The sequence below is a fragment of the Silene latifolia genome, chromosome 1, assembly GCF_048544455.1.
Source record: "Silene latifolia isolate original U9 population chromosome 1, ASM4854445v1, whole genome shotgun sequence".
NCBI classification, from domain to species: Eukaryota; Viridiplantae; Streptophyta; class Magnoliopsida; order Caryophyllales; family Caryophyllaceae; genus Silene; species Silene latifolia.
Genome location: NC_133526.1, coordinates 92,180,682 through 92,205,052, shown reverse-complemented (window position 1 = coordinate 92,205,052; position 24,371 = coordinate 92,180,682). Strand labels below are relative to the sequence as shown.

Here is a 24,371-nt window from a genome sequence, read left to right as displayed (position 1 = left end):
GATGATGACTTACCCATGCTCGGCGTTCCGGCGACAAGAGCGCTATCCGACTCCAATCCTATGGTGTCTCCAATCATAAAAGGGGTCCAAAGATGAAGGTTGGTGAAGGAGAGAATGGTATTAACAATCAGGTTTAGGAAGAAATGAAATGAAAACTGATTTTAGGTTCACGACTTCAGGATTTATATTTTACCGCTGAACTCGACTTACTCGATCGAGTATGGGACTTACTCAATCGAGTCACTGGGTTACTCGATCGAGTAGCCTACGTTAGATCGAGGTTCCTAATCCCAAAGGTTATCATAACGTAAGATCGAACTAATAAGGTTTCCAGAGGTCTAGACATGCGTCTAAGGTTAGTCAACGACGGTCAACGGGTCCCTAACGGATCTTCCCCCCTTAAAAAGAATTTCGTCCCCCGAAGTTCAACTCATCGTCTCCCACAACTCAAGGTGTAACATAAACTAAGGTAACTGACCACCACTCAGCTCGACAAGAACTATTATAACCATTCCAACACACCACCCAACTGCTCATGCCGACTACTCACCATCATCGTCTACCTTCACGAGTATGACCATAAAACACAACTTTATTCCGAGCCATCACTCGCATGTTAACAGTTAAAAGATACACAAACACAAACTATCACTTCCACTTTACCAGGCGACTCTAACACCATACAACGTCATACCATTTATCACCATCAACATACTATTCATAGCAAATTAACTCATTAAACATCCCATGCATAAATTACCAACTACATTATTCACTGTTCGTTTAAATCACCCACACAACAATTAGATTACTTACAAAACCTTAATTTTTTTTTTTTTTTTTTTTTTTTTTTTTTTTTGGGAAAGAGTAAGTATTATATATTAATCAAAATCACCCATACAAAAAGATCATATACTATTTTGCTCAACTATCTACAATTATCCCATACAAATCATGTTTAACCATCCGTGTACTCGACTATTGCTGGGCCTAATCTTCCTCCCACGAAGTCTCAATATAATCTTTGCTTTGCATTTGTGTACTAGCACTCGGGGAATGGGTACTAGTCCATCAACTCGGCACTTATTCCTGCTAATCCAGATCTGATAGCAAAGACTTGCCAAAGCCATAGCCATCTCCTGCTTCATCACAAGAGATTGAGAACGAAACTGAATCCACCACTCAATAATACCTTGTTGGGGAAGTTTTATCTGTAACCAATCCTGCATCAAACACACACATCTACCACTGAATGGACACTGGAAGAACAGGTGATCCAATGATTCTTCAGCAGCAGCACAAAGGTAACATATATTATCCTGCACAATTCCCATCCTCATAAGCCTGTCCATTGTTAATAGTCTCCTATGGGCAACCAACCAAATATTGAACTTATGCCTAGGAATAAGCAAGGAATTACTCATCCAAGGATGCCACTCCTTATCAGTACCCTCCTCAACAAGCCACTGATACCCCTGTTTGATGGTATAGGCACCTGTCCTCTGACTGAGGAGGAATGGTTTAATGATCTCCTTTACCCAACATATTTTTTTCCAAGCCCAACTAGCAGTAATACCAGGTGAATAAGCAAACTAGTTCTGATGCTTGATGTACACAACATGTATCCATCTAACCCACAGGTGGTCACCTTTAATAGCAATCCACCAAACGTACTTAGCAACTGCTGCCACATTCCACCAATGCAAATGCTTCAGACCTAGCCCTCCTTTTCTAGCAGATTGGCAGACCTGATTCCAAGCAACCAAAGCTGGGCTTCCTCTACTGTCAGCGCCATGCCATAAAAACTTCATGCACAGTACTTCAATTCTATTAATAATTGACTTTGGGAGAATAAAGATGCGTGCCCAGTAGTTGTGCAAAGTGCTCAAAACAGATTTTATAAGGATCACTCTACCAGCATAGGAAAGCTTCCTAGCTCCCAAACCCTGAATTCTATCACTGATTCTCTCAATGAGGCAATGACAGTCATCCACCCCAAGTCTCTTAGGAGTAATATTCACACCCAAATACCGAAAAGGAACCTTCCCCTTCTTATTCCAGAAATTATTTCAAGCATCATCATAGTACTCTCCTTAACTCCATTGCTATAAATATTAGACTTACTAGGGTTCATGTTCAAACCAGAAGCGTGAGAAAACATTTTAAAAGCTCTCAATAAAAGAACAACAGACTGTCTATCCCCTCTGCAAAACATGATCAAATCATCTGCAAAGCACAGATGACTTAATTGAACCCTCTTGCAGAAGGGATGAAATCTAAACTCAGGCTTGTTCTGGACCCATTCAATCAGTCTGCTCAAGTACTCAAGGCATAGAGTGAACAACAATGGTGAAAGGAGGTCACCCTGCCTCAAGCCCTGAAAGAATCCAAACAAATTACCATTAAGGGAAATAGAGTATGTGGTGGTAGTCACACATTGCATCACAAGCTCCACCATATGATTAGGAAAACCCAAGGCATACAAAAAAAAAAACCTTAAATTACTTGGACAATAATTAAAATTTTATAGCAGAAATAGCAATTAACTACCAAAGAAGTATCTATAAGACGACATTTTAGGCATTTTTCACGCGCGACATTACTCTTCCCCTCTTAAAATAAACTTCGTCCCCGAAGTTCACCTTCACGACGAGATAGTCGAATTTGACAAGAAAATGGATACTATCACTTAATCTTGACATTACGGGATGAAGCAACACATTATAAAGCCAACAATTACGATCTAACCTTTCTTGACATTACTTTCATAACATGTATGCATGTGGGTATATTGAATAAGAAAATAACACACAAAATGATTAAATTATGCGCAACGATACCAAGCCAATAAATGCGGAAATTAACTTAACTATTTATATGACATTACTAACACATGATTACTCAACATCACTATCTTGAAATTATGACCAACAACTATATAAACGTAACAACCATTTAGAACGACACTTAAGGAAATTAGTAACCATGTAGGACGTAAAGTAGTGCATACCGTCTAGATATCACATGTATTGAAATATAAAGCATACGAACGTGACTAATAGCCATAGGAACGATATATAATATCAACAAGTACTCCCATGATTCCAAGTAATACACTAAAATGGATTACTAGGGTAAACAGGGGCACTCGATCGAGTTAGAAATACTCGATCAAGTTCGGGTCAGGCTACTCGATCGAGTTAAGCGTACTCGATCGTGTACATAGAGAACAGAAGGATCCCTACGGTGTCATCGGCAGGTACTCGATCGTGTTGAGGGCACTCGATCGAGTAACTACAGGTCAGAATGCCCTCCGATCCAAATGCAACATTAAGCAAAGAAAATATAACAATCCCCGGGGTTTCATCCCCGACATCACATACTTGCATAAGACGTCTATAAAATCTAACGAAATACGACCTTATGGCCAAATATAAATCGGAATAAATTCAAGTGTAATCAAAACAAATGTATCAAGTAACCACAAGCCCGCTAAAACAAGACGACAAGAAAATCACTTGAGGTCGCCACCTCGATCCTCCTCCATCTCCTCATCTCCTCCTCCTCCTGATGTGCCGGCTCCTGACGTGCCTCCTCCGGTGGTCGCTCCCGTGCCAGGGTCTTCTCCTACTCTCCATGGCGCTAGACATCCGTAAGGATAGCTCTCAGGAACTCCCCACGTAGCCGGGTACACTCCGTAGGAGTGAAAGACTCCACTATCGTTCCCCACGCCTCGCCACCAAACAGGTTGGGCCAAGTTGGTTCCCACACCCTGTATGTAGGCCATCTCATGGAGGTTCCGGAGCACTGAGGCATTGGACACCCTCTCCGTGAGCTCACTCACCTGCATCTGGGGACTAAAAGAAGACGGGTAGCTGGGATACTGATATCGGGGTTGACCGGGCTGCACTGGCTGGGACTCTCTTACCAACTCTCTCACTCTCCTGGGGCCTCTCCCCACTCTGGTTACCTAGTCCTCTGGCCTAGCATGGTCTCCCCCGACCGGCTCAGGCATCTCCTCCAAAAGGTCATCCATGATCAGGTATGTCTGGCGGGTAGGGGCGGGCTCATCATCATCCTAGTCCGATGTAACCGCAGTCGCAGTCAACGACTCAGTCACTGGAAGATGGTCCGGGTCGGGTACTCTCATTCAACTCATACCACTCACCCTCCAAGCTAACCCACCATCATCCAATACCCTCATCCACTTCTAAGAGATGAAGTAAGCCCTGCTCAAAGTAGGAACAACCAGAACCAAAGGTTTGAGAGCCGAAGAGGCCTTAAAACTAGTCAACCTCTCTGCTAGGCGGGTGGCAACATCACCATAACTGAGCTAACGGGTCGAAGACTTGGCCATCAAGGCCAAACTGGCACACATGATGACTGGGGCACTGTATGCAACGTGCTCCACTCGGGTGGGGTTCAGGTAAGCAACCAACAACATGACCTCGTGTGAGTTGAGCTTACTCACATCTTTCCTATTATAGAGCAAACAGGTCAAGGCTCGGAGAAAGATCTTCAAAGTCATATGCTGAACGTCATTAATCAACATGTTACTCGAAGTAGGGGCAAGTCTACCAGTGAACGAAGGCATGTAGCCACTGGCACCACACTCAGTCGGGACATCTCTAAGATATCCCGTCTTGGCTAGTGAAAGCCTCAGATGATCAGCGAACTGGTCCAGGGTAAGGTAAAGACTAGTGTTCATCAACCGGAAACCTACCATTTTCTCCGCCACCTCATAAGTGAAGGAGCTCAAGAACTCTAAGGTCAGAAAGGCATAAGAGTGTTTCCTTAGGTAATACAACCCCTCCAAACCCAGAGTCTCAAAGATATGTCGGACATCTACTTCTATTTTCAGATCCTCCAAAATACCCGTGTCGATGCACCTAGTGGGTCTCATGCGACGACTCATCAATTCTATAAAAGCATCTCTTTGCTTAAAATCAGCAAAGATTACTGATAAGGTAATTTTTAGTCGTTGACGTATCAAAATAAATCCTAAATTACTACTAACTGGTAGCTAGTAGCAAGAAAGGATTGAATCCACAGGGAGGCTAGTTAATTAATCTAGTTTGTTTATATTTAAGTTCGTCTTTAAAGGTGACAATTTTGTGGGGTTTTGTTTGTTTGATTTCTAAACTAATTGTGATGTAAATAAAGATAAATTCAATAATAATAAAGAATCTAGGGATTAGGTTCACTAGGTAGTCATCCAAGGGTAAGGTTTTTAATTCATTGATTGAGCAATTCATATTGTTGAAAGTCATACGATTGGTCGATTCTAATATGTCTTTTTAGATCTAAACTTAACATGCGATTGCTATTATTAAGTCGGTCTAATTCAATTATCGTGGCCTATACTAGTCTTAACCCGGTCGGTGAAAATCCTAGTTTGCAAGACTAATTAACCAATTCTAATCAGTAATTAATTAACTAGATGTAAGACAACAATTGAACAACAATCAAAAGCAATTTAATAATCAATTCATTAGTTAACCCTTTTCTAACAACCTAGATCCCCTTTCACCCTAGATTATGAAATTAGCTACTCATAATAATAATAATAATAATAATAATAATAATAATAATAATAATAATAATAATAACAACAACAACAACAACAACAACAACAACAATAACGATATAAGAAAGCATAATTAAGAACATAATAAGATGAATACTAATAAAGCAATTGTATAAATTAGAACTCGAATTAATAATAACTAAAGAAAGGTTAACAAGGTACCTAAATTAAAGAGTGATAGATCCGAAGCAATACTATTGTAAACTAATCTAAGAGTATTCTAAGAGAGTTTTTAGAGAAGCTATGTGTAACTAGGTAAAAATAAGACGTACATAAACATAGCATACGAATTGGGTATTTATAGTAAAACAAAACCAACTCATGGAAATTGCGGAAAATCCCTGAGAATATAGGATCCTCGATAGAGCCTAGGTGAACTCGATCGAGTACACTACTTCCTCGATCGAGCCTAGGTGGGATTGATCGAGGAACCACTCCGTTTAAGCTCTTTTCTTCGTGCTGTCTTCTTAACTTCTCTTCCTTTATTCTTCTAGATTCCTGTGCCATGCTTCGTGTATTCCTTCGTGCCCACTCCGCGATGCCCATTTCATTCCTTTGCTCCTCAAATGCATCATTCCTGCATTAAACATCAAATACCAGAAGTAACAACATTCTAACATAAAAGGCATGTAATTAATATAAATTAGCACGAAAACTGTATCAAAAGTAATTAAGGGGAGGCATAAATATGCATATAATTATGACTCATCAAACTCCTCCAAACCATCTCTTTGCTTGTCCTCAAGCAAAGCATCACACAATACAGAAGGCAATCATACAAATGGCAAATAAATAACTCAGTGCTAATGTTTAATGCATACAAATCCCGAGCTATCCATAACTGTAACAAAGCAATGACCAAAGTGTACCAATAAAACAAATTCAAAGGTACGGGTAATAGAAAACGCAGCTCAAGTCTCATGTCACCATACTATAGACAAATGCCAAATACCTTTCGATCTTGCAAGACAAATTAGTCGGATTCTCGCGGATTCACTCATGCACTCATAAGTATGGATGATTTATATGTAAAGATATAAAGAATTAGAAACACTCACTCAACTTATGAAACATGCATGCAATCTAATGTGATAGAGATTTCCCCAACTAGTATGCATCTAATATGTAGACAAAAGTACATGTATTAAGGACAATAAAGATGGTAAATGGGCAAAGGTATAAATGGTTTGTGACAAGGCACGTTATTATGGATATGTGGAGCTAAGACGGTAGTCGCAGCGCTAAACCAAAACCAATTCTAGACAAAAGTAAGCATGAATACAACCCAACTAGAGAAATCATCTCAACTATACAACACATGAGAGCTTATGAAGTACTCTCCAAATATACATTAGACTCTAGTAACAACCTTTCAATCCTTGACAAAACCAAAATGAAGCAATCAATTTCTTTTCTCTTTTCTTTTCAATTCTCTTCTTTTTTCTTTTCTTTCTTCGATTTTTTCTTCTCTTTCTTTTTCTTTTGCTTCATATTTTTTCCTTTTTCCAACACAAGGATACAACATAATTTCTAAAAAGTACTTTGCCATACCCACGTGACAATAAGTCCCAACCCAACCATAATAGCAAAACAGATATGATAAACAAGCAATTGCGACTGTCGCGATAAGGTAGGCAAATTCTTAGATTGTAGCTATGAAATTAAGATATGAAATGGCTACAAGGGTTCAAACGGGCTAACAAAAAAGAATAATATATGGCTTATTTGAACGGTAAGAATCGCCTATCCACATGTACTTAGTCAAATGAAAGCAATAAAAGTATCAAGAAATCAATGTCACACTTATGCAGTTTGATATTACATATTCCACAAGGAGAAACCACGCTCAAGCCTAATTGACAAAGAGACCAGTTTATTGATGTTCCTGGCCTAGGAAGCTCTATAGACCTCAGAATTTAAGTAGTTTACCAACATAAATTTGTCAAATCTAATTAGCATAAGGAATGTCAATACGGTCAAGACTCGAGTTCTGAGCTTTGTGATGTGGGTGATGTCGTCGGGTCACATCCAATCAAACACATTTATAATACTCAACAAACAACTAGTTAGTGGTAAGTCGAGGTCGATCCATGGGACGGTGGTTACTCAAATTATTCAATCTAATTATGGTTGTGCTTGGGGTTGTCACAATTATAATGGGTTGATGATTCTAATCTAATAAAGGCAATAAACAAGCAACAAAAGGAAAGATGTAAACAATTAATTAAAAAAATGCTAGGATATCATGGGGTCATAGGGGAATCATGGGAATTGATCATACAAACATGTTCTCAAATTATAAGCAAGCAATTATTGTTGTGATGGATTGAGTTGGGTTATATCTTACAATCCTAGGAAAGTTTGGGTCCCGGAGCCGAATCGATTAGATTGTACAACACCTACAAGTCGACTTAATCTTCCCTACTCAACAACATGCATGGTCTAATGAGACTCGAGTTGGTTTATGTCTTACAAGTCTCATTGAAAAGATAAGAGATGGTAGTAAATGCAAGGATTCATAGGCTTAGCATTTCATCAAACATAACATGTGTATGAGTTGAGATCAAAACAAGCAAGCAAATAAACCATGGAAGCATATTAATTTAAGCATGAATCAATCCCCATGTTGGTTTCCCCTAATTACCCATTAATCCTAGCTAAGTAACTACTCACTCATGATCAAGTTTAACATGTTAATAAGGTTGTCAATCATACTAACAAAGCCAAACATGATGAACAAGTAAGAAAGATTAACAATAATTAAACAAGGATTAAGAGAATTATACCTATGGAGATTCCAAAATAATAATGCAAAGAATAATAGAAGGAACTTGATGATTGATGGAAGGTTGTCAATCTCCCAATAATAACCCAATAATCTTCAATTACCCAATAATAAACTTGAATAATAAACTTGAACAATAATTAAAGAGAGATTAATGTGTAATTTGTGGAAAGATTAAAGAGTAATCTATTCTAATCTACTCCTAATCTAATCTAAAGAAGGATTTTTTACTCTAAAAGCTTGTCTAATAAAACTTGCTTCTTTTGATTATTACAAATGGGGTATTTATAGTGAAAATTAGGTGGATGCATTAGGGTTAACTAAGGGATAAACTAGTAATTACACTTTTGAGTTTAGAGCAGGGAGGAGCCGGTATTTTTCGGAGGAAGGGAGTCTTTCTTGAAAGCTTGAAGAACAATTTGCGGGGACGACAGAATCCGGGCGGATTGGTGTCGGGACGGGCGGATTGTAGCAAGGGAATCCGAGCGGATTTGGAGAAAGACGCTCGGATTGTAGCAAGGGAGGAATCCGAGCGGATTTGGAGCAATCCGAGCGGATTTGGGACAATCCGAGCGTCTTCAGCGCGGGACGCGCGGATTCCTGTACAGCTTCTTTGTTTGAGCTCGGATTGTAAAACGGACGTCATTTTCTCATCCGGACTCCTATTGGAGTGATTCAAAAGCCTAGATCGCTTGTTTTTTCAACGCCGTTCCATATAGCATATTTTCAGAGCCAAAGGAGCAACTCTTGGTTTGCGTTCCGAGCAATTTTCTTCATGAATGGCTTCCTTGCTTTTCCTCCTTGCTTTAAACCTTATGACCCTTCTATATACTCTTTATTCCTACATCATTGGTCATCATTCTTGCCTCCTCTTCATACTAGTCCGTATAATATCATCAATAAGCTTCCAAATATGCACGAAAGACGGGAATTTCCGCCTTATTCTCTCCTTTTCTACAAAACATATGAAATGCGATAGAAAAGCAAATAGGAAGGTTTTGACGGATAAAATGGCCATAAAATGTTATAATAGTATGCAAAATAGGCTCAATTAGGGGACTAAATGTGCGCTAATAATGTTCACATCAAATATCCCCAAACCGAACTTTTACTCGTCCCGAGTAAAGAGGTGACTAAAACTAGACCTTTATTTAAACTAACCTACTAATATAACCGATATGAGACAATTAGCGGGTCTCACTCCGCCCCTTCAACTCACAACAAGACAACCATGAGGTAGGATGCCTTCTTGCAAGGCAAGGTGGGTCTTGCCAAAATGGCGACACATTCAAACATTAAGCACACAAAATCACATAATGGATGCATCTACAAAAGAATAGCCACTTTCCTCATCTAAGTGGCGGAAATTATCTACAAGGGAAGAAATTCAAGGGTACACACTCCTTCATAGATACAATTTCTTCAAACTACTAAGCCTAGAAGGATACCAATAAATCACCTCCAAGTTGTGTCAAGCTAGGGTACCTTTGTCCTCAATCGTTAAATGCTTTTGTCAAAAGTAGACTCCCTATGGCGTTAGAAACACTGGAGGATCGCGGAATTCCCCCTCTTGCCTAGACAAGAAGAAGGGTCGTCCCCTCTCTACCATGCACAAAAATGGATAAGACGGAAAAGGGATCGATAGTATTTGAGTTTCATTTTGGGAGTTTGCTTTCATTGTTGTTTTTTTCCCTCAATTTCTTGTGGCATATAACATTTGAGAACACTTTCTTTTTGCCATTTCTTTTTGATTTTTGGCATTTCAACACTTGACAACTTTCAACTTTTCTTTGCATTTCTTTTTGAACATTTTCAAAGTCACCCCATATGTAGTGAGGGTGGCTTATATTTGAAGCTTTAGGAGTTCTATTTTTGCTCCTCTTTTCATTTGATGCATTTTTGCAAACTTTCTTTCACTTTTCATTTCATTGAACTCAAATTGATTTCTTTTTGTGCCCATTCCCTTTGATGACAAAATGTGTGGTAGAACATGGATGAATGATGGATGGATGCATAGTTTCAAGGGTCACCTTGGAATAAACGGTAGCCAAGGAGTTATCACACCACAAGGTACTCTTGACTAGGCCTTAATCCATGGGTCAAAGGATACTAGCATGACACATCCTAGGGTGTTTTACAAGTATTCTAACAAGCAAAGTCTTAAGAACAAAAAGCATATACTAGGGCCTTATATACACTAGTCAAGCTTCCCAAGTAGACGGTTTCGCAAAATTTTTTCTAACATGCAAACTACATGCCATGATGCAACTAACATATATACATCCTAATGCAAATGATTCTACCAACTAATATGCCATATAAACTAAATGCAAGTCCTAAGTTCACATTGTTTTTACCGCATCAATCAAAATAAAGCCACATAGTCATTAACATAAAGAGGAAAAAGGAGATTGGAAAGATCATACCATGCGGTCTTCAATATCCTCATGTCTCGGATGTGGCGTAGTCAATCAATGTGAAAAAGGATGAACAAACACAATATATACAAAACAATATATACAAGTCTACACTACAAAGGAAATGAACTTGTTTTTGGATTTTTCAATTTTTATGGGTTTTGTTTTTATGAAATTAAAAGACATATTTTTGTGATTTTTCGAAATTTTTCAATTTTTATGCATTTTTGGAATATAAATTCCCATCCCCCACTTTATTTTGGACATTGTCCTCAATGTACATGTAGGAGTAGGGATAAAAGGAAAATACATGTTTTTGGGTTTTTGATTTTTTTGAAATAAAGTACAAATGCAATGATAGGGTATGAATGAATGCATGCTCTAACTAAATGCAATTCTATATGACATATATAACAAATGAATGCAATCTAAACTATACTATATGATGCATGATTTCTAGTAAATTATGGTCACCTATGATCAAACCTCCCCAAACCGATTTAAACACTATCTTTAGTGTAGAAAAGAATAGGATTGGTCATTAGTGCCTATGCATGAATTCTAGTCTATATGCAACTATCTACATGAATCATGTGAGATATAATACAATTCAAACTACACTAAATGCATATATACAAATTAATGGTTTTTAAGGGACTCCATCAAACCAAAGATTATCAATTAACAATTTCATGGAAAATCATCACTAGCACTCAAAGCACGTAGAAGTCGGTCAAATTCTTGGGAGTGAGACATGAATAGGCATGCATAGCAACACAAGATTATGCAATGAAATAATGCCCAAGTAAAAGACCGAACAAGCATGTCAAGAATATTATGACAAAAATCATAAGAAAAATGGACGGAAGGAACATGAAATGGGTAGTTGGTTGGCAATTCACTCAACTCATCCTCCAAATAGTCAAAATCACCACATTCAATGCAAGTGCTCTCATTATCATCCAAGGTGATTTCAAGAGTGTCTAATTGAGGTTCCCAAATGTCCTCATCATATTCCTCATCCCAACAAGGTCCATTATCAAAGGGGTTGTCGTAACAAGGCTCACCAAGTTCAACACAATTGTCTCCCTCAAATATATCATCCTCAAAGGGTGAGTTTTCACTCAAGTTTACATCCATATCATTCTCACTTTGCCCATTAACATCAAATTCCATGGAGGTTGATTTCATTGAAACACAAGAAGAGTAGGATGACGGCATCCAAGCATTAGTTTCACAATCAAGAATGTACTCCTCCTCATCATCACTCTCCTCATCTAGCACTCCATCTTCCCAAGGTGGGGTAATTTTGTGGACAAAGTGGGTTGACTCAAGGTTATAGGAAGGTTTCTCATCCTCACAGATCTCATTTTCATCATAGTTTTCCTCAATGAATTTTTGAAATGTGGCTTTTATCACTTCCATACCTTCCTTGGCATTCTCAAAGATGTCATGTATAGTTTGCTTAAGACAATGGGTGGTCATGAACTCAACAAATTCCCAAAATTTCTCACAACTCATCTCACATATCCTACCACCACTCAAGTGAAATGCCAAGTTGCGGGTTTCAAGGTTCATGCCATTATAAACAACACAACATGCTTCATAATTCGAAAGAGTAAAACCATGATGCCAAGCATGAGTCATATAATCTTCAAATCTTGCAACATATTTATCAAATGATTCATTTTCATATTGCCAAAAAGTGAATGTAGACATGTTGAGCATGTGAAAAAGAACAAGTACAAGAAATAAATTTCCAAGGAACCAAAATTCCTCAAGAAGAAGCACAACTAAAACTAGACAAAAGAACAATTCAAATAAACAACACCGTCCCCGGCAACGGCGCCATTTTGATGTGGGTGATGTCGTCGGGTCACATCCAATCAAACACATTTATAATACTCAACAAACAACTAGTTAGTGGTAAGTCGAGGTCGATCCATGGGACGGTGGTTACTCAAATTATTCAATCTAATTATGGTTGTGCTTGGGGTTGTCACAATTATAATGGGTTGATGATTCTAATCTAATAAAGGCAATAAACAAGCAACAAAAGGAAAGATGTAAACAATTAATTAAAAAAATGCTAGGATATCATGGGGTCATAGGGGAATCATGGGAATTGATCATACAAACATGTTCTCAAATTATAAGCAAGCAATTATTGTTGTGATGGATTGAGTTGGGTTATATCTTACAATCCTAGGAAAGTTTGGGTCCCGGAGCCGAATCGATTAGATTGTACAACACCTACAAGTCGACTTAATCTTCCCTACTCAACAACATGCATGGTCTAATGAGACTCGAGTTGGTTTATGTCTTACAAGTCTCATTGAAAAGATAAGAGATGGTAGTAAATGCAAGGATTCATAGGCTTAACATTTCATCAAACATAACATGTGCATGAGTTGAGATCAAAACAAGCAAGCAAATAAACCATGGAAGCATATTAATTTAAGCATGAATCAATCCCCATGTTGGTTTCCCCTAATTACCCATTAATCCTAGCTAAGTAACTACTCACTCATGATCAAGTTTAACATGTTAATAAGGTTGTCAATGATACTAACAAAGCCAAACATGATGAACAAGTAAGAAAGATTAACAATAATTAAACAAGGATTAAGAGAATTATACCTATGGAGATTCCAAAATAATAATGCAAAGAATAATAGAAGGAACTTGATGATTGATGGAAGGTTGTCAATCTCCCAATAATAACCCAATAATCTTCAATTACCCAATAATAAACTTGAATAATAAACTTGAACAATAATTAAAGAGAGATTAATGTGTAATTTGTGGAAAGATTAAAGAGTAATCTATTCTAATCTACTCCTAATCTAATCTAAAGAAGGATTTTTTACTCTAAAAGCTTGTCTAATAAAACTTGCTTCTTTTGATTATTACAAATGGGGTATTTATAGTGGAAATTAGGTGGATGCATTAGGGTTAACTAAGGGATAAACTAGTAATTACACTTTTGAGTTTAGAGCAGGGAGGAGCCGGTATTTTTCGGAGGAAGGGAGTCTTTCTTGAAAGCTTGAAGAACGAATTTGCGCTGGACAGGAATCCGGGCGGATTGGTGTCGGGACGGGAGGATTGTAGCAAGGGAATCCGAGCGGATTTGGAGCAAGACGCTCGGATTGTAGCAAGGGAGGAATCCGAGCGGATTTGGAGCAATCCGAGCGGATTTGGGACAATCCGAGCGTCTTCAGCGCGGGACGCGCGGATTCCTGTACAGCTTCTTTGTTTGAGCTCGGATTGTAAAACGGACGTCATTTTCTCATCTGGACTCCTATTGGAGTGATTCAAAAGCCTAGATCGCTTGTTTTTTTGACGCCGTTCTATATAGCATATTTTCAGAGCCAAAGGAGCAACTCTTGGTTTGCGTTCCGAGCAATTTTCTTCATGAATGGCTTCCTTGCTTTTCCTCCTTGCTTTAAACCTTATGACCCTTCTATATACTCTTTATTCCTACATCATTGGTCATCATTCTTGCCTCCTCTTCATACTAGTCCATATAATATCATCAATAAGCTTCCAAATATGCACGAAAGACGGGAATTTCCGCCTTATTCTCTCCTTTTCTACAAAACATATGAAATGCGATAGAAAAGCAAATAGGAAGGTTTTGACGGATAAAATGGCCATAAAATGTTATAATAGTATGCAAAATAGGCTCAATTAGGGGACTAAATGTTCGCAAATAATGTTCACATCACTTTGTTATCATGAATAACGGGTCAAAACAATTTACATCGACAACTAAATTTGGATTCAAATGCAAAAACAATGCAATTTAACATCATTGTTATTTAATTCACCAAGACTCGTCCTAAAAGGAATGAAAACCCTGTTTTTGGATTTTGAAATTTTTTAATTTTTATGGATTTTTGATATAATTGCACACAACAATAAGTAAATCACACAACATAAATAAAGACTCCTCCCCTAAACCTAAATGTCACAGTGTCCTCATTGTGACGCCTACAGCATAGCAATCACACACAAAAAAAAAAATGTCCAGCAACCTAAAGGACACATCTAACAAAAGGAATGGAAAAGAAATAGAGATCATATAATAAAAGTAGATATAAGGGAAAAGAATACCGGGTAAGAGTGTAGGAGTTCCCCCAAACCAGCTGCAAAAATAGAGGAAAATACCCAACCGCGTAATTACATAATCATCTGGGTACGTTTTAAACCCAAAAAGCAGAGATACTCGATCGAGCCTGGCTACACTCGATCGAGTATCCAGTGGACGGACCAATTTCGTGCACGTTAAAACAAATGCCCATCCAAGTAACAATCAATACAAATTAAAGCACGCAATAGTAAATAAAAAAGTAGCGCATGTGCCACACACAAAAATAAGTAGCACAAATAAAAAGTTCAAGCAAAGAAAATAAGCAATGAATAAAGTTCTGGCTCATCAAACTCAAAGTCTAATGTGAAATATGAGCAAGTATGTTCATCGCTCTTCAAGTCATCATCATTTGGAAGGAGATAGGGCATGTCATCCATCATAGGAGCTTCATCAAAAACTTTGACGGGCTCCTCTTTGAAAATCTCGGCCTCCAAGGCATCCAATTCAGCTTCTATATCAACATTGTCATCAAAGCTATAAACTGGCTCAGGATGAGGCTCATCTCCATAAATCAACTTCTCTATCTCATCCACCTCCTTGCTCCATGGTCCTGATGCAGCTGCAGGGGAGTCAGACGGATTCCTGTCCAAACAATAAGCAAGGGAATAATCAATAGTAGGAGCAAGAGCATAAATCGTATGACAAGTAGCTTCTAAATTGGGATTTTTAATGGTTTATCAAGAATAAAAGTAATTTTATCATCCACAACTCGTAGTGTAAGACTGCCATCTCTAACATCTATGACCACCCCCGCTGTGTGTAGGAATGGTCTTCCTAAAATAATAGGGACTTGGGAGTCCTCAGCCATATCCATAACAATAAAGTCAACTGGAATGAAATACTTCCCTACTCTAACTGGCATATCCTCTAAGACACCCATAGACCTCTTTAAAGATCCATCATCCATTTGCAAGGTCCTATTAGTGACACGTAAGTGACCCATATTTAACTTTTTGCAAATGGAATACGGCATGACACTAACACTAGCCCCTAAATCACAAAGGGCTTTATCAATAGCTATACTACCAATATGACAAGGAATAGAAAAACTCCCTGGATCCTTTAACTTTGGTGGTGAGTTAGCTTGTAATGCGGCCGCGCACTCCTGAGTGAATGCACCGTCTCAACTTCTTCAAAAGACCGCTTCTTTGATAAGATCTCTTTCAAAAACTTAGCATATGCCGGCACTTGAGTTATTCAGTAAATGGCACACTCACTTGAAGATTCTTCACTACGTCCATGAACCTCCCAAACTGTTGTTCGAGCTTAGAATTTTGTAACCGTTGTGGAAAAGGTAGTTGAATTTTAATTGGCTCGGCTTATTTTGCTTTAGAAGTACTTTTGGAAGCATCATCGTCAGTTACAGGGTGTACTCGATCGAGTCCAGTGGTCACTCGATCAAAGATCCTATTTTCTTCCAATGCCGTAGCTGAAACACGAGAAAAATCACGCTCTGGGGAGGGGGGGGGGTGCCATGATAGAGCCCGTGATGTACTCGATCGAGTAATGTGGTTCCTCGATCAATCCTGTTGGGGCTCGATCGAGTACTCACGTCGTTTCTGTGTTTTTCGTCTTTTTGCTTATCCCGTGTTTGATCTTTGCAAAATTCTTTCTCATCATCACTCCACTCAAGATTACACAATCCCTTAGGATGCATATAAGGGACTTCCTCTTCATCAATGGTCACGTCCGGACTTTGATAAGTGGTACCGCTCCTCAAAGAAATAGCATTAACTTGTTCATGTGCTTGTTTACCTTGAGGAGGAAGATTGCCGGACTTTTTTGAAGGATTTCGAGCCGCCATTTGAGCAACTTGAGTATCCAATATCTTGTTGTGAGCTATTAGTTCGGAAATCTGAGCCGTTTGCTTTTGTTGAATCATCAAACTTTGTTGCAATAGAGCCTTCATTTATGCCATCTCATTACTTGGATCTTGAGGAGGAGGTTGCATCTGTTGAAAACCTCCTTCATTTTACAGAACAAAATTCCCTTGTGGTTGGTTACCACGATTTTGAGGGATGATATAAGCATTCAGCGGCGGGGCTTGAGCAAATACATTCTGACTCCTTTCAGGGAAGAAGTTAGAATAAGGAGTACCTTGCTTGAAAGACTGGAAAGCATGAACTTGTTCAATGGTACTCATACACTTAGCCGCAGTATGGCCATCTATCCCACGTCTCTCAATGAACACATCTTGTTGAACCATATGAACCATTTCTTGCTTATTACCCAAAGATTGGATAGTCTTCAATTCAGCTATTTGAGCCGTTAAGGCCTCCAACTGTGCCATAATAACATTGTCTGAACCACTTCCTCTCTTACTACCTCTGGGGTTACCATACTCAGCAGTATGAGTAGCTATCTGATCAATCAACTTCCAAGCATTACTGTCATTAGTATTATCCTAGAATCTCCCATTGGTAGCGGAATCAAGAAAAGCTCCGTGATCGTCATACAACCCGTTGTAAAACTGGTTGCAAAGGAACCAAATCTGGAAGCCATGATGAGGGACGGATCGAACTAGCCTTTTGAAACGAACCCAGGCCTCATTAAAGTCTTCGGTAGGACCTTGTTTAAAACTCGTGATCTGGCTTCTAAGAGCATTAGTCTTCTGTGGTGGTAAATACCTCTTGTAGAATGCAAGAGCTAATGAAGTCCAGTTAGTGATTGCGTCGGTCTCCATATCCAAGTCACGTAGCCATTCTGCTGCATCATCTCTTAGAGAGAAAGGAAAAAGAGTCTGTTTGAATTAATCTTGAGTCATCTCTGCAGTCAAAGGAATATAACAATAATATGTAACAAATTTCTCCATGTACTTGGCAGGGTCCTCTCCAGCTTTTCCTCCAAATAAATTTCGTTCAACCAGGCTTATATAGGATGCTTTGATCTCAAAGGTCCCTTTATCAGTGGTAGGGAGCTTGAATCCTTTAGGAATATAATCAACGGTGGGTTCGGAATGAGTTGCTACGGTCGGCATCTTCAATGTCGTAGAAACAACGGGCGCAGAAATAAGTGTGTCCTTTTCAAAGGACGAATGTTCTGCGAAAGTAAACCGCTCGTAGTCAAGTGTACACAAGTCTTCCACCTGACTTACTTCTCTTTGAAATTTTTGTCTATAACGAAAAGTCTTCTCTGGCTCGGGGATCAAAAGGTACAATCTCCGACCGGTCAGACCTGGGCATACACGAAAACAACAAGAAAATATGAAACTGTCTCAAGGAACTGATGCACCCTGAGACAAAAGACAAAAATAATCAAAAACAAATAGAAAAATTGTTGCCTCCCCGGCAACGGCGCCAAATTTGATAAGGTTATTTTCAGTCGTTGGCCTATCAAAATAAATCCTAAATTACTACTAACTGGTAGCTAGTGGTAGGAAAGGGCCGAATCCACAGGGAGGCGAGTTAATTAATCTAGTTTATTTATATTTAAGTTCGTCTTTAAAGATAAAAATTTTGTGGGGTTTTGTTTGTTTGATTTCTAAACTAATTGTGTTGTAAATAAAGACAAATTCAATAATAATAATAAAGAGTCTAAGGATCGGGTTCTGAAGTGAAATTGGAAACAACATCAAGCTCCATTTTCCACGGTTTTGGACCTCGTCATAATTTGAAGTCTAACTCCAAAACCATCTAAGAAGTCATGGCTCCAACCGTCCTAATTCTTATCTTGGGTGAGTTTGGGACGTTTTTGTGTAGTATCTTTTATCTCCTAGAGCTACCATTCAGAAATTATTTGAAGAATCTTTGCAAAGGTACAAGGGGACCCGGTTTTAAACAATGAGCAAAATGTCGCTATCAATCTTTCCTCTTTTGATCCAACAAAGCTCAAGAGACTTTTAGGAGCTGCAAAAGAACCTTACACGGTTCTCCAAGGCCTCCAGTCAGTCTATATAATCATAAATAAGAAGTTGAGCTAACAAACAAGGAAGATTGGACTATTAGTATACTTTAGCTTTTCTTTGCTTTATGTCATTTTCTGTTTCAGCATTGTGTAAGTACCTTGGCTGCCGTTTTTATGTCCTTTAGCTGCTCATTTTGTAGCCCTTAGATGTAACTTGTAATCAAGGGTCAAGATTGTAAACCTTGGTCTATATAAACCAAGCTAGGCACATGAGAACGTCAGATTTGAGTGAAAAAAAATATGAGTTTGAAACTGAAGTTTTCAATCAACGTTCTTCTTGCTTAGTGCAGAAAACCCCTCATTACTTAGTGTTTGAGGCGGAATTAGCTGTTGCTTCGTGATCTTGAGTTTAATTCCAAGGTTTAAACCTGCTTCATGACCTAGTTTAAGTCATATCCCGGTTACTTGTTCTTGTTTTCGTGTCAAAACAGTCCCAAAGTTTCTGTTTTCGTTGCTTTAAGTAATTGTAGAAATTGTTATTTTAATGTTTAGATCATAAGCATTTAAATTACAATCTTATTTCCATTCCTTTCATTCAAATTAATCAAGTTATTTAAGGTCTATTTTCGTACAAACAGGTTGTTTCGTGCCTTGTTTGGGCTGAGTCTTTTGTTAGCTTTAAAATCTGTCCTTGTGTTGTTTGTTGGTCCTTAAAATAGTCCATTCAAGTGTCCAGGTTAAGTCCTTAGAGTTTCTGTCAAAAATCATTGTTATTTATGTTTGTTTTAGTCATTTTAATCACAATCAAACAGTCCGCTACACTGTTAATATTCGAGTCTTAATCGTTCAAATTTCGAGTCTTAGATGTTTTACTCCAAAGTGGTAATCAGAGCAAGGTTATAACACAATTCCATCTTGTGTTGGTCTTGGGTTTTGAGTTCATTACATACCTTAACCACCTTCAAAAACACAAAAAAAAAAACCATGAGTGAAGAGAGGCTTACCGGAATTGAAACACAAGTCACTCAACTTTCTGAAAAATGTGACTTGTTGTTAGATTCCTTCAATGTTATCATGACTAACATTCCAACACCACCAAGAGGAAGAGGACAACCAGCACGGGCCAGAGGTAGAGGTCGTGCTTACATGGGTGCAAGAGGAGGCCGAGGTGTCCAAGAAGAGGAGCCATTTTCAGATTCGGAGGACTCCATGGCCGAGGTTTTTCAACAAGAGCACAACAAGGATGTAAAGGTAGAAATCCCTGATTTTTATGGTAGTCTAAACCTCGAGGATTTGTTAGATTGGCTTAGGACCGTTTAAAGAGTTTTTGAGTTTAAAGATTATTCGGATAGCAAATCTTTCAAAGTTGCAATCTTGAAACTCAAAGGCTATGTTTCTCTTTGGTATGAAAACTTGAAAAATCAGAGAAGAAGAGATGGTAAAGAGGCTATTAAGTCATGGTCTAAGTCGAAAAAGAAATTTAAGGATAAGTTTGTGCCTAGAGACTACACTCAAGACATGTTTATTAGGCTTACTCAACTTAAACAAGACCAACAACCCATTGAGTCTTACCTTAGAGACTTTGAACAATTAACCTTGCAATGTGAAGTCAATGAACAACCCGAACAAAAGATTGCTAGGTTTATTAAGTGTTTGGATTTTAAGATTTCTAGTAAGGTAAGAATGCATCAAGTATTGTCCTTAGAAGGAGGCCCTGAACCTATCTTTGAGGGTTGAAAAATTGGGAAGAGGAGAGCTACTGCCACAAAAACAGCCCCCTACCATACCCAAACGGAGGCCAAGGTTGATGAACCAACCCCTCAAAATAAACTCCCCACTCTTGACAAAGACAAAGCACCCATGAGCTCACACAAAAACACCACATCTTTGAAGAAATGTTATCAATGTCAAGGCTTTGGTCACTTTGCTAACTAATGTCCAAACAAGAGAGCACTTAGTAGCTTTGAGGTAGTGCATTGGGGTGAGGATGAAATACTTGTTTATGATGATGGTGAGGAGTCTAAGAAGCAAGAGGAGGCTGCCATGGTTGTAGAACCGGATGAGGGAATGAGTTTGGTCATTTGGAGAGCATTGAGTACCCAACCTATGGAAGTAAACAAAAGACAACAACTCTTTAGGTCTAGCTGCACCATTCAAGGGAAAGTTTGTAACCTTATCATTGATGGAGGAAGTTGTACCAATGTGGCTTCTAATACTCTCATTGAGAAGCTCTATTTTCCTACACAAGATCATCCTAATCCTTATAAGTTGAGGTGGCTCAACAAAGGGGCTGAAATTAAGGTGGATAAGCAATGCCTAGTGTCTTTCTTCATTGGCAAGAGCTATGTTGATGAGGTCCTTTGTGGTGTTCTACCTATGGATGCTTGCCATATTCTACTTGGTAGGCCATGGGAGTTTGATAAAGATTCAATGCTCAATGGTCAAGCCAACACCTATACTTTCATGCTTGGTTCAAAGAAAGTTGTGCTAGCACCCCTACCACCCGAGTCCATGTTTGAACCACCCAAGAAAGTATTATTAATCAATTAAGACAAGGTGACTCAAGGTGAGGATTGTAATACTCCGTATTTATAAGTCTTGGGGTACTCTATCGAGTAGCCCTTACTCTGTCGAGTAAGGGCAAGTTACGAAGTAAAATAGTTTCTGACCTGTTGGGTACTCGATCGAGTAGCTGGGGTACTCGATCGAGTAAGGGGGTACTCGATCGAGTGCCTTGGGTACTCGATCGAGTGTCCGGTTTACGGGGTGTTTTTCGCGGGTTTTGTTAATTATGCGATTAAGGTATTTAAACATAATCGTCGTTGTTTTAAAACACTTTTACCAAAACCTAAAACCTGTTTAAGAGAGAAAGCAGTCAGTTCTTCTTCCTAATCGCATCCTTAACAATTCCCGGAGTTCAGACGGTCGGTTCTTGTTGTTTTTCGTGTCGTTGGATTCCTTGCGTCGAGGGTAAGCTTTTAACATAGTTTTCATAATGTTTTGTTAAGATTGGTTAAACCCTAATTTAGGAATTGGGGGTTTTGGTGTGTAGTTTGTGATGTGTAGTCTTTATGTGCTGCATGATAGGAGGAGAATTCGTAGAGGAGCCGTTTCGATACAGCTGTAGATACCGTCTGCGTGTTGTGCTTTCCAGGTAGGATTTCCTACTCAGTATTAGTCCCATAATGGGATGTTGGTGATGTGCTGTAGTTAGTTGTTTGATATGATGATTGTGATTGTGATTGTGATTGTGTTTGGTTGTCTATGGCTCTCGAGATGCGTTCTCGGCTGAGTGGGGTCACTTGCGGGAGTGACTTCACGCCCTAGTTTCGCCCTTCGTGGAACCCGCCACGGAAGGGGATGTGCACATTAATGGGACAGGGTTATCGCTCGTACGATGAGCGGGGCTTAGGTGGGAACGGCTGCGGTCCCCCATCGGGCGGGGTCCAAAGTGGACGATCAAGATTGAGATGATGGGAATTGGTTGGTGGTGTGTGTGTGTGTGTGACAGTTCAGCTGTCTGTTTATCTTATTGTTGATGTATATTGAGTTGTGTGATTAGTACTGACCCCGTTTAAATGTTTTAAAAACTGTGGTGATCCATTCGGGGGTGGTGAGCAGTTATTGAGCAGGTATGAGACGATGCGTATGGGATAGCTGGGATGAGTCACCACGTTGCAGTTTAGAAGTCTTCCGCTGTGTCTGACGCTTGATAGTATTTTGATAGTAGATAGTTTTGAGAACTTGTATTTCCTTTTATCAGTTTTGGTTTTGAACATGTAATCACTTAAACTATAATTACTTTTAAAGTACGTTTCTTTATTGTCTTATGATATTCATTGCCTCGGGCAACCGAGATGGTAGTATCCTTATACCTGAGTGGTCCTGGTAAGGCACTTGGAGTATGGGGGTGTTACAAGGATGGCGTGGAGACTGTCCAAGTTGTCCATGCCAAAGATGACTTTAAGGAGCCAAGGGTTCAAGCGTTACTCAAATGGAAAGATCAAACCGAGGGTTTCTTTAAAGGCTTGCAATGTGAGCCTACTACATTCTCTATTCCAAGTTTAACTAGTTCATTTGAATTTGAGTGCAAGGCTAGTGGCAATGGCCACGGCAATGAGGCTGCCCAAATATAAATTTTCGAGCCAATTGTTGAGGAGTGGAAAGGAGTCAAGAAACGAATTGAAAAGGAACCTCCCATCCATGCTAAGGCCACCAAATGCAAAGAAATATCCATGGTTCTTAAGCAAACACAAGTATTCAAGCCGGGAGACCTTGTATGGGTGAATATGAGCAAGAGTAAGGTCACCAAGCAAAGGAAAAAATAGTCCATGGCAAGTGAAGAAGGTCCTTTCAAAGTCATCAAGCAAATTGGGTTCAACAAGTACAAGATTGATCTCTTGGGAATTCATGTCACATTTGATGTTGGGGACTTGAGTCCAAGCTATGAGGAAATTGAGGATAATGATTTCAAGGACTTGAGGACAAGTCCTTTTGAAGAGGGAGGGATTGAAGTGAAATTGGAAACAACACCAAGATCCATTTTCCACGGTTTTGGACCTCGTCATAATTTGAGGTCTAACTCCAAAACCGTCTAAGAAGTCATGGCTCCAACCGTCCTAATTCTTATCTTGGGTGAGTTTGGGACGTTTTTGTGTCGGATCTTTTATCTCCTAGAGCTACCATTCAGAAATTATTTGAAGAATCTTTGCGAAGGTACAAGGGGACCCGGTTTTGAACAATGAGCAAAATGTCGCTATCAATCTTTCCTCTTTTGATCCAACAAAGCTCAAGAGACTTTTAGGAGCTGCAAAAGAGCCTTACACGGTTTTCCAAGGCCTCCAATCAGTCCATATGATCATAAATAAGAAGTTGAGCTAACAAACAAGGAAGATTGGACTATTAGTTTACTTTAGCTTTTCTTTACTTTATGTCATTTTCTGTTTCAGCATTGTGTAAGTACCTTGGCTGCCGTTTTTATGTCCTTTAGCTGCACATTTTGTAGCCCTTAGATGTAACTTGTAATCAAGGGTCAAGATTGTAAGCCTTGGTCTATATATACCAAGCTAGGCACATGATAACTTCAGATTTGAGTGAAAAAAATATGAGTTTGAAACTGAAGTTTTCAATCAACTTTCTTCTTGCTTAGTGCAGAAAACCCCTCATTACTTAGTGTTTGAGGCGGAATTAGCTGTTGCTTTGTGATCTTGAGTTTAATTCGAAGGTTTAAACCTGCTTCGTGATCTAGTTTAAGTCATATCCCGGTTACTTATTCTTGTTTTCGTGTCAAAATAGTCCCAAAGATTCTGTTTTCGTTGCTTTAAGTAATTGTGGAAATTGTTATTTGAATGTTTAGTTCATAAGCATTTAAATTACAATCTTATTTTCATTGCTTTCATTCAAATTAATCAAGTTATTTAAGGTCTTATTTTCGTCCAAACAGGCTGTTTCGTGCCTTGTTGGGGTTGAGTCTTTTGTTAGCTTTAAAATCTGTCCTTGTGTTGTTTGTTGGTCCTTAAAACAGTCCATTCAAATGTCCAGGTTAAGTCCTTAGAGTTTTTGTCAAAAATCATTGTTATTTATGTT

The 24,371-nt window shown here is 38.9% G+C and overlaps 1 protein-coding gene and 1 non-coding gene across 2 annotated transcripts; one reads left to right on the top strand and one right to left on the bottom strand.

Moving 5' to 3' along the window:
* Positions 1-938: 938 nt before the first annotated feature.
* Positions 939-3,850, bottom strand: LOC141650737 (uncharacterized). The gene is made up of 4 exons (XM_074458687.1): positions 3,845-3,850; positions 2,186-2,377; positions 1,675-2,048; positions 939-1,563 (listed from the first exon to the last, which is right to left on the bottom strand). The coding sequence occupies exons 1-4, from the start codon at positions 3,848-3,850 to the stop codon at positions 939-941; spliced, it is 1,197 nt and encodes a 398-aa protein (XP_074314788.1).
* Positions 3,851-17,437: 13,587 nt separating this feature from the next.
* Positions 17,438-17,544, top strand: LOC141621658 (small nucleolar RNA R71). Its single transcript, XR_012532552.1, has one exon. It is a non-coding gene; the product is annotated as a small nucleolar RNA R71 (small nucleolar RNA).
* The last annotated feature ends 6,827 nt before the right edge of the window (positions 17,545-24,371 follow it).

Excerpts from the sequence above, each read along its gene's own strand:
- LOC141650737 (XM_074458687.1), bottom strand. Across the intron at positions 2,049-2,185 it reads GAGGGGATAGACAGTCTGTT|GGGAAGGTTCCTTTTCGGTA; the intron begins GTTCTTTTATTG and ends TGGAATAAGAAG. Across the intron at positions 1,564-1,674 it reads AATGTGGCAGCAGTTGCTAA|TTGGGCTTGGAAAAAAATAT; the intron begins GTACGTTTGGTG and ends TATTACTGCTAG.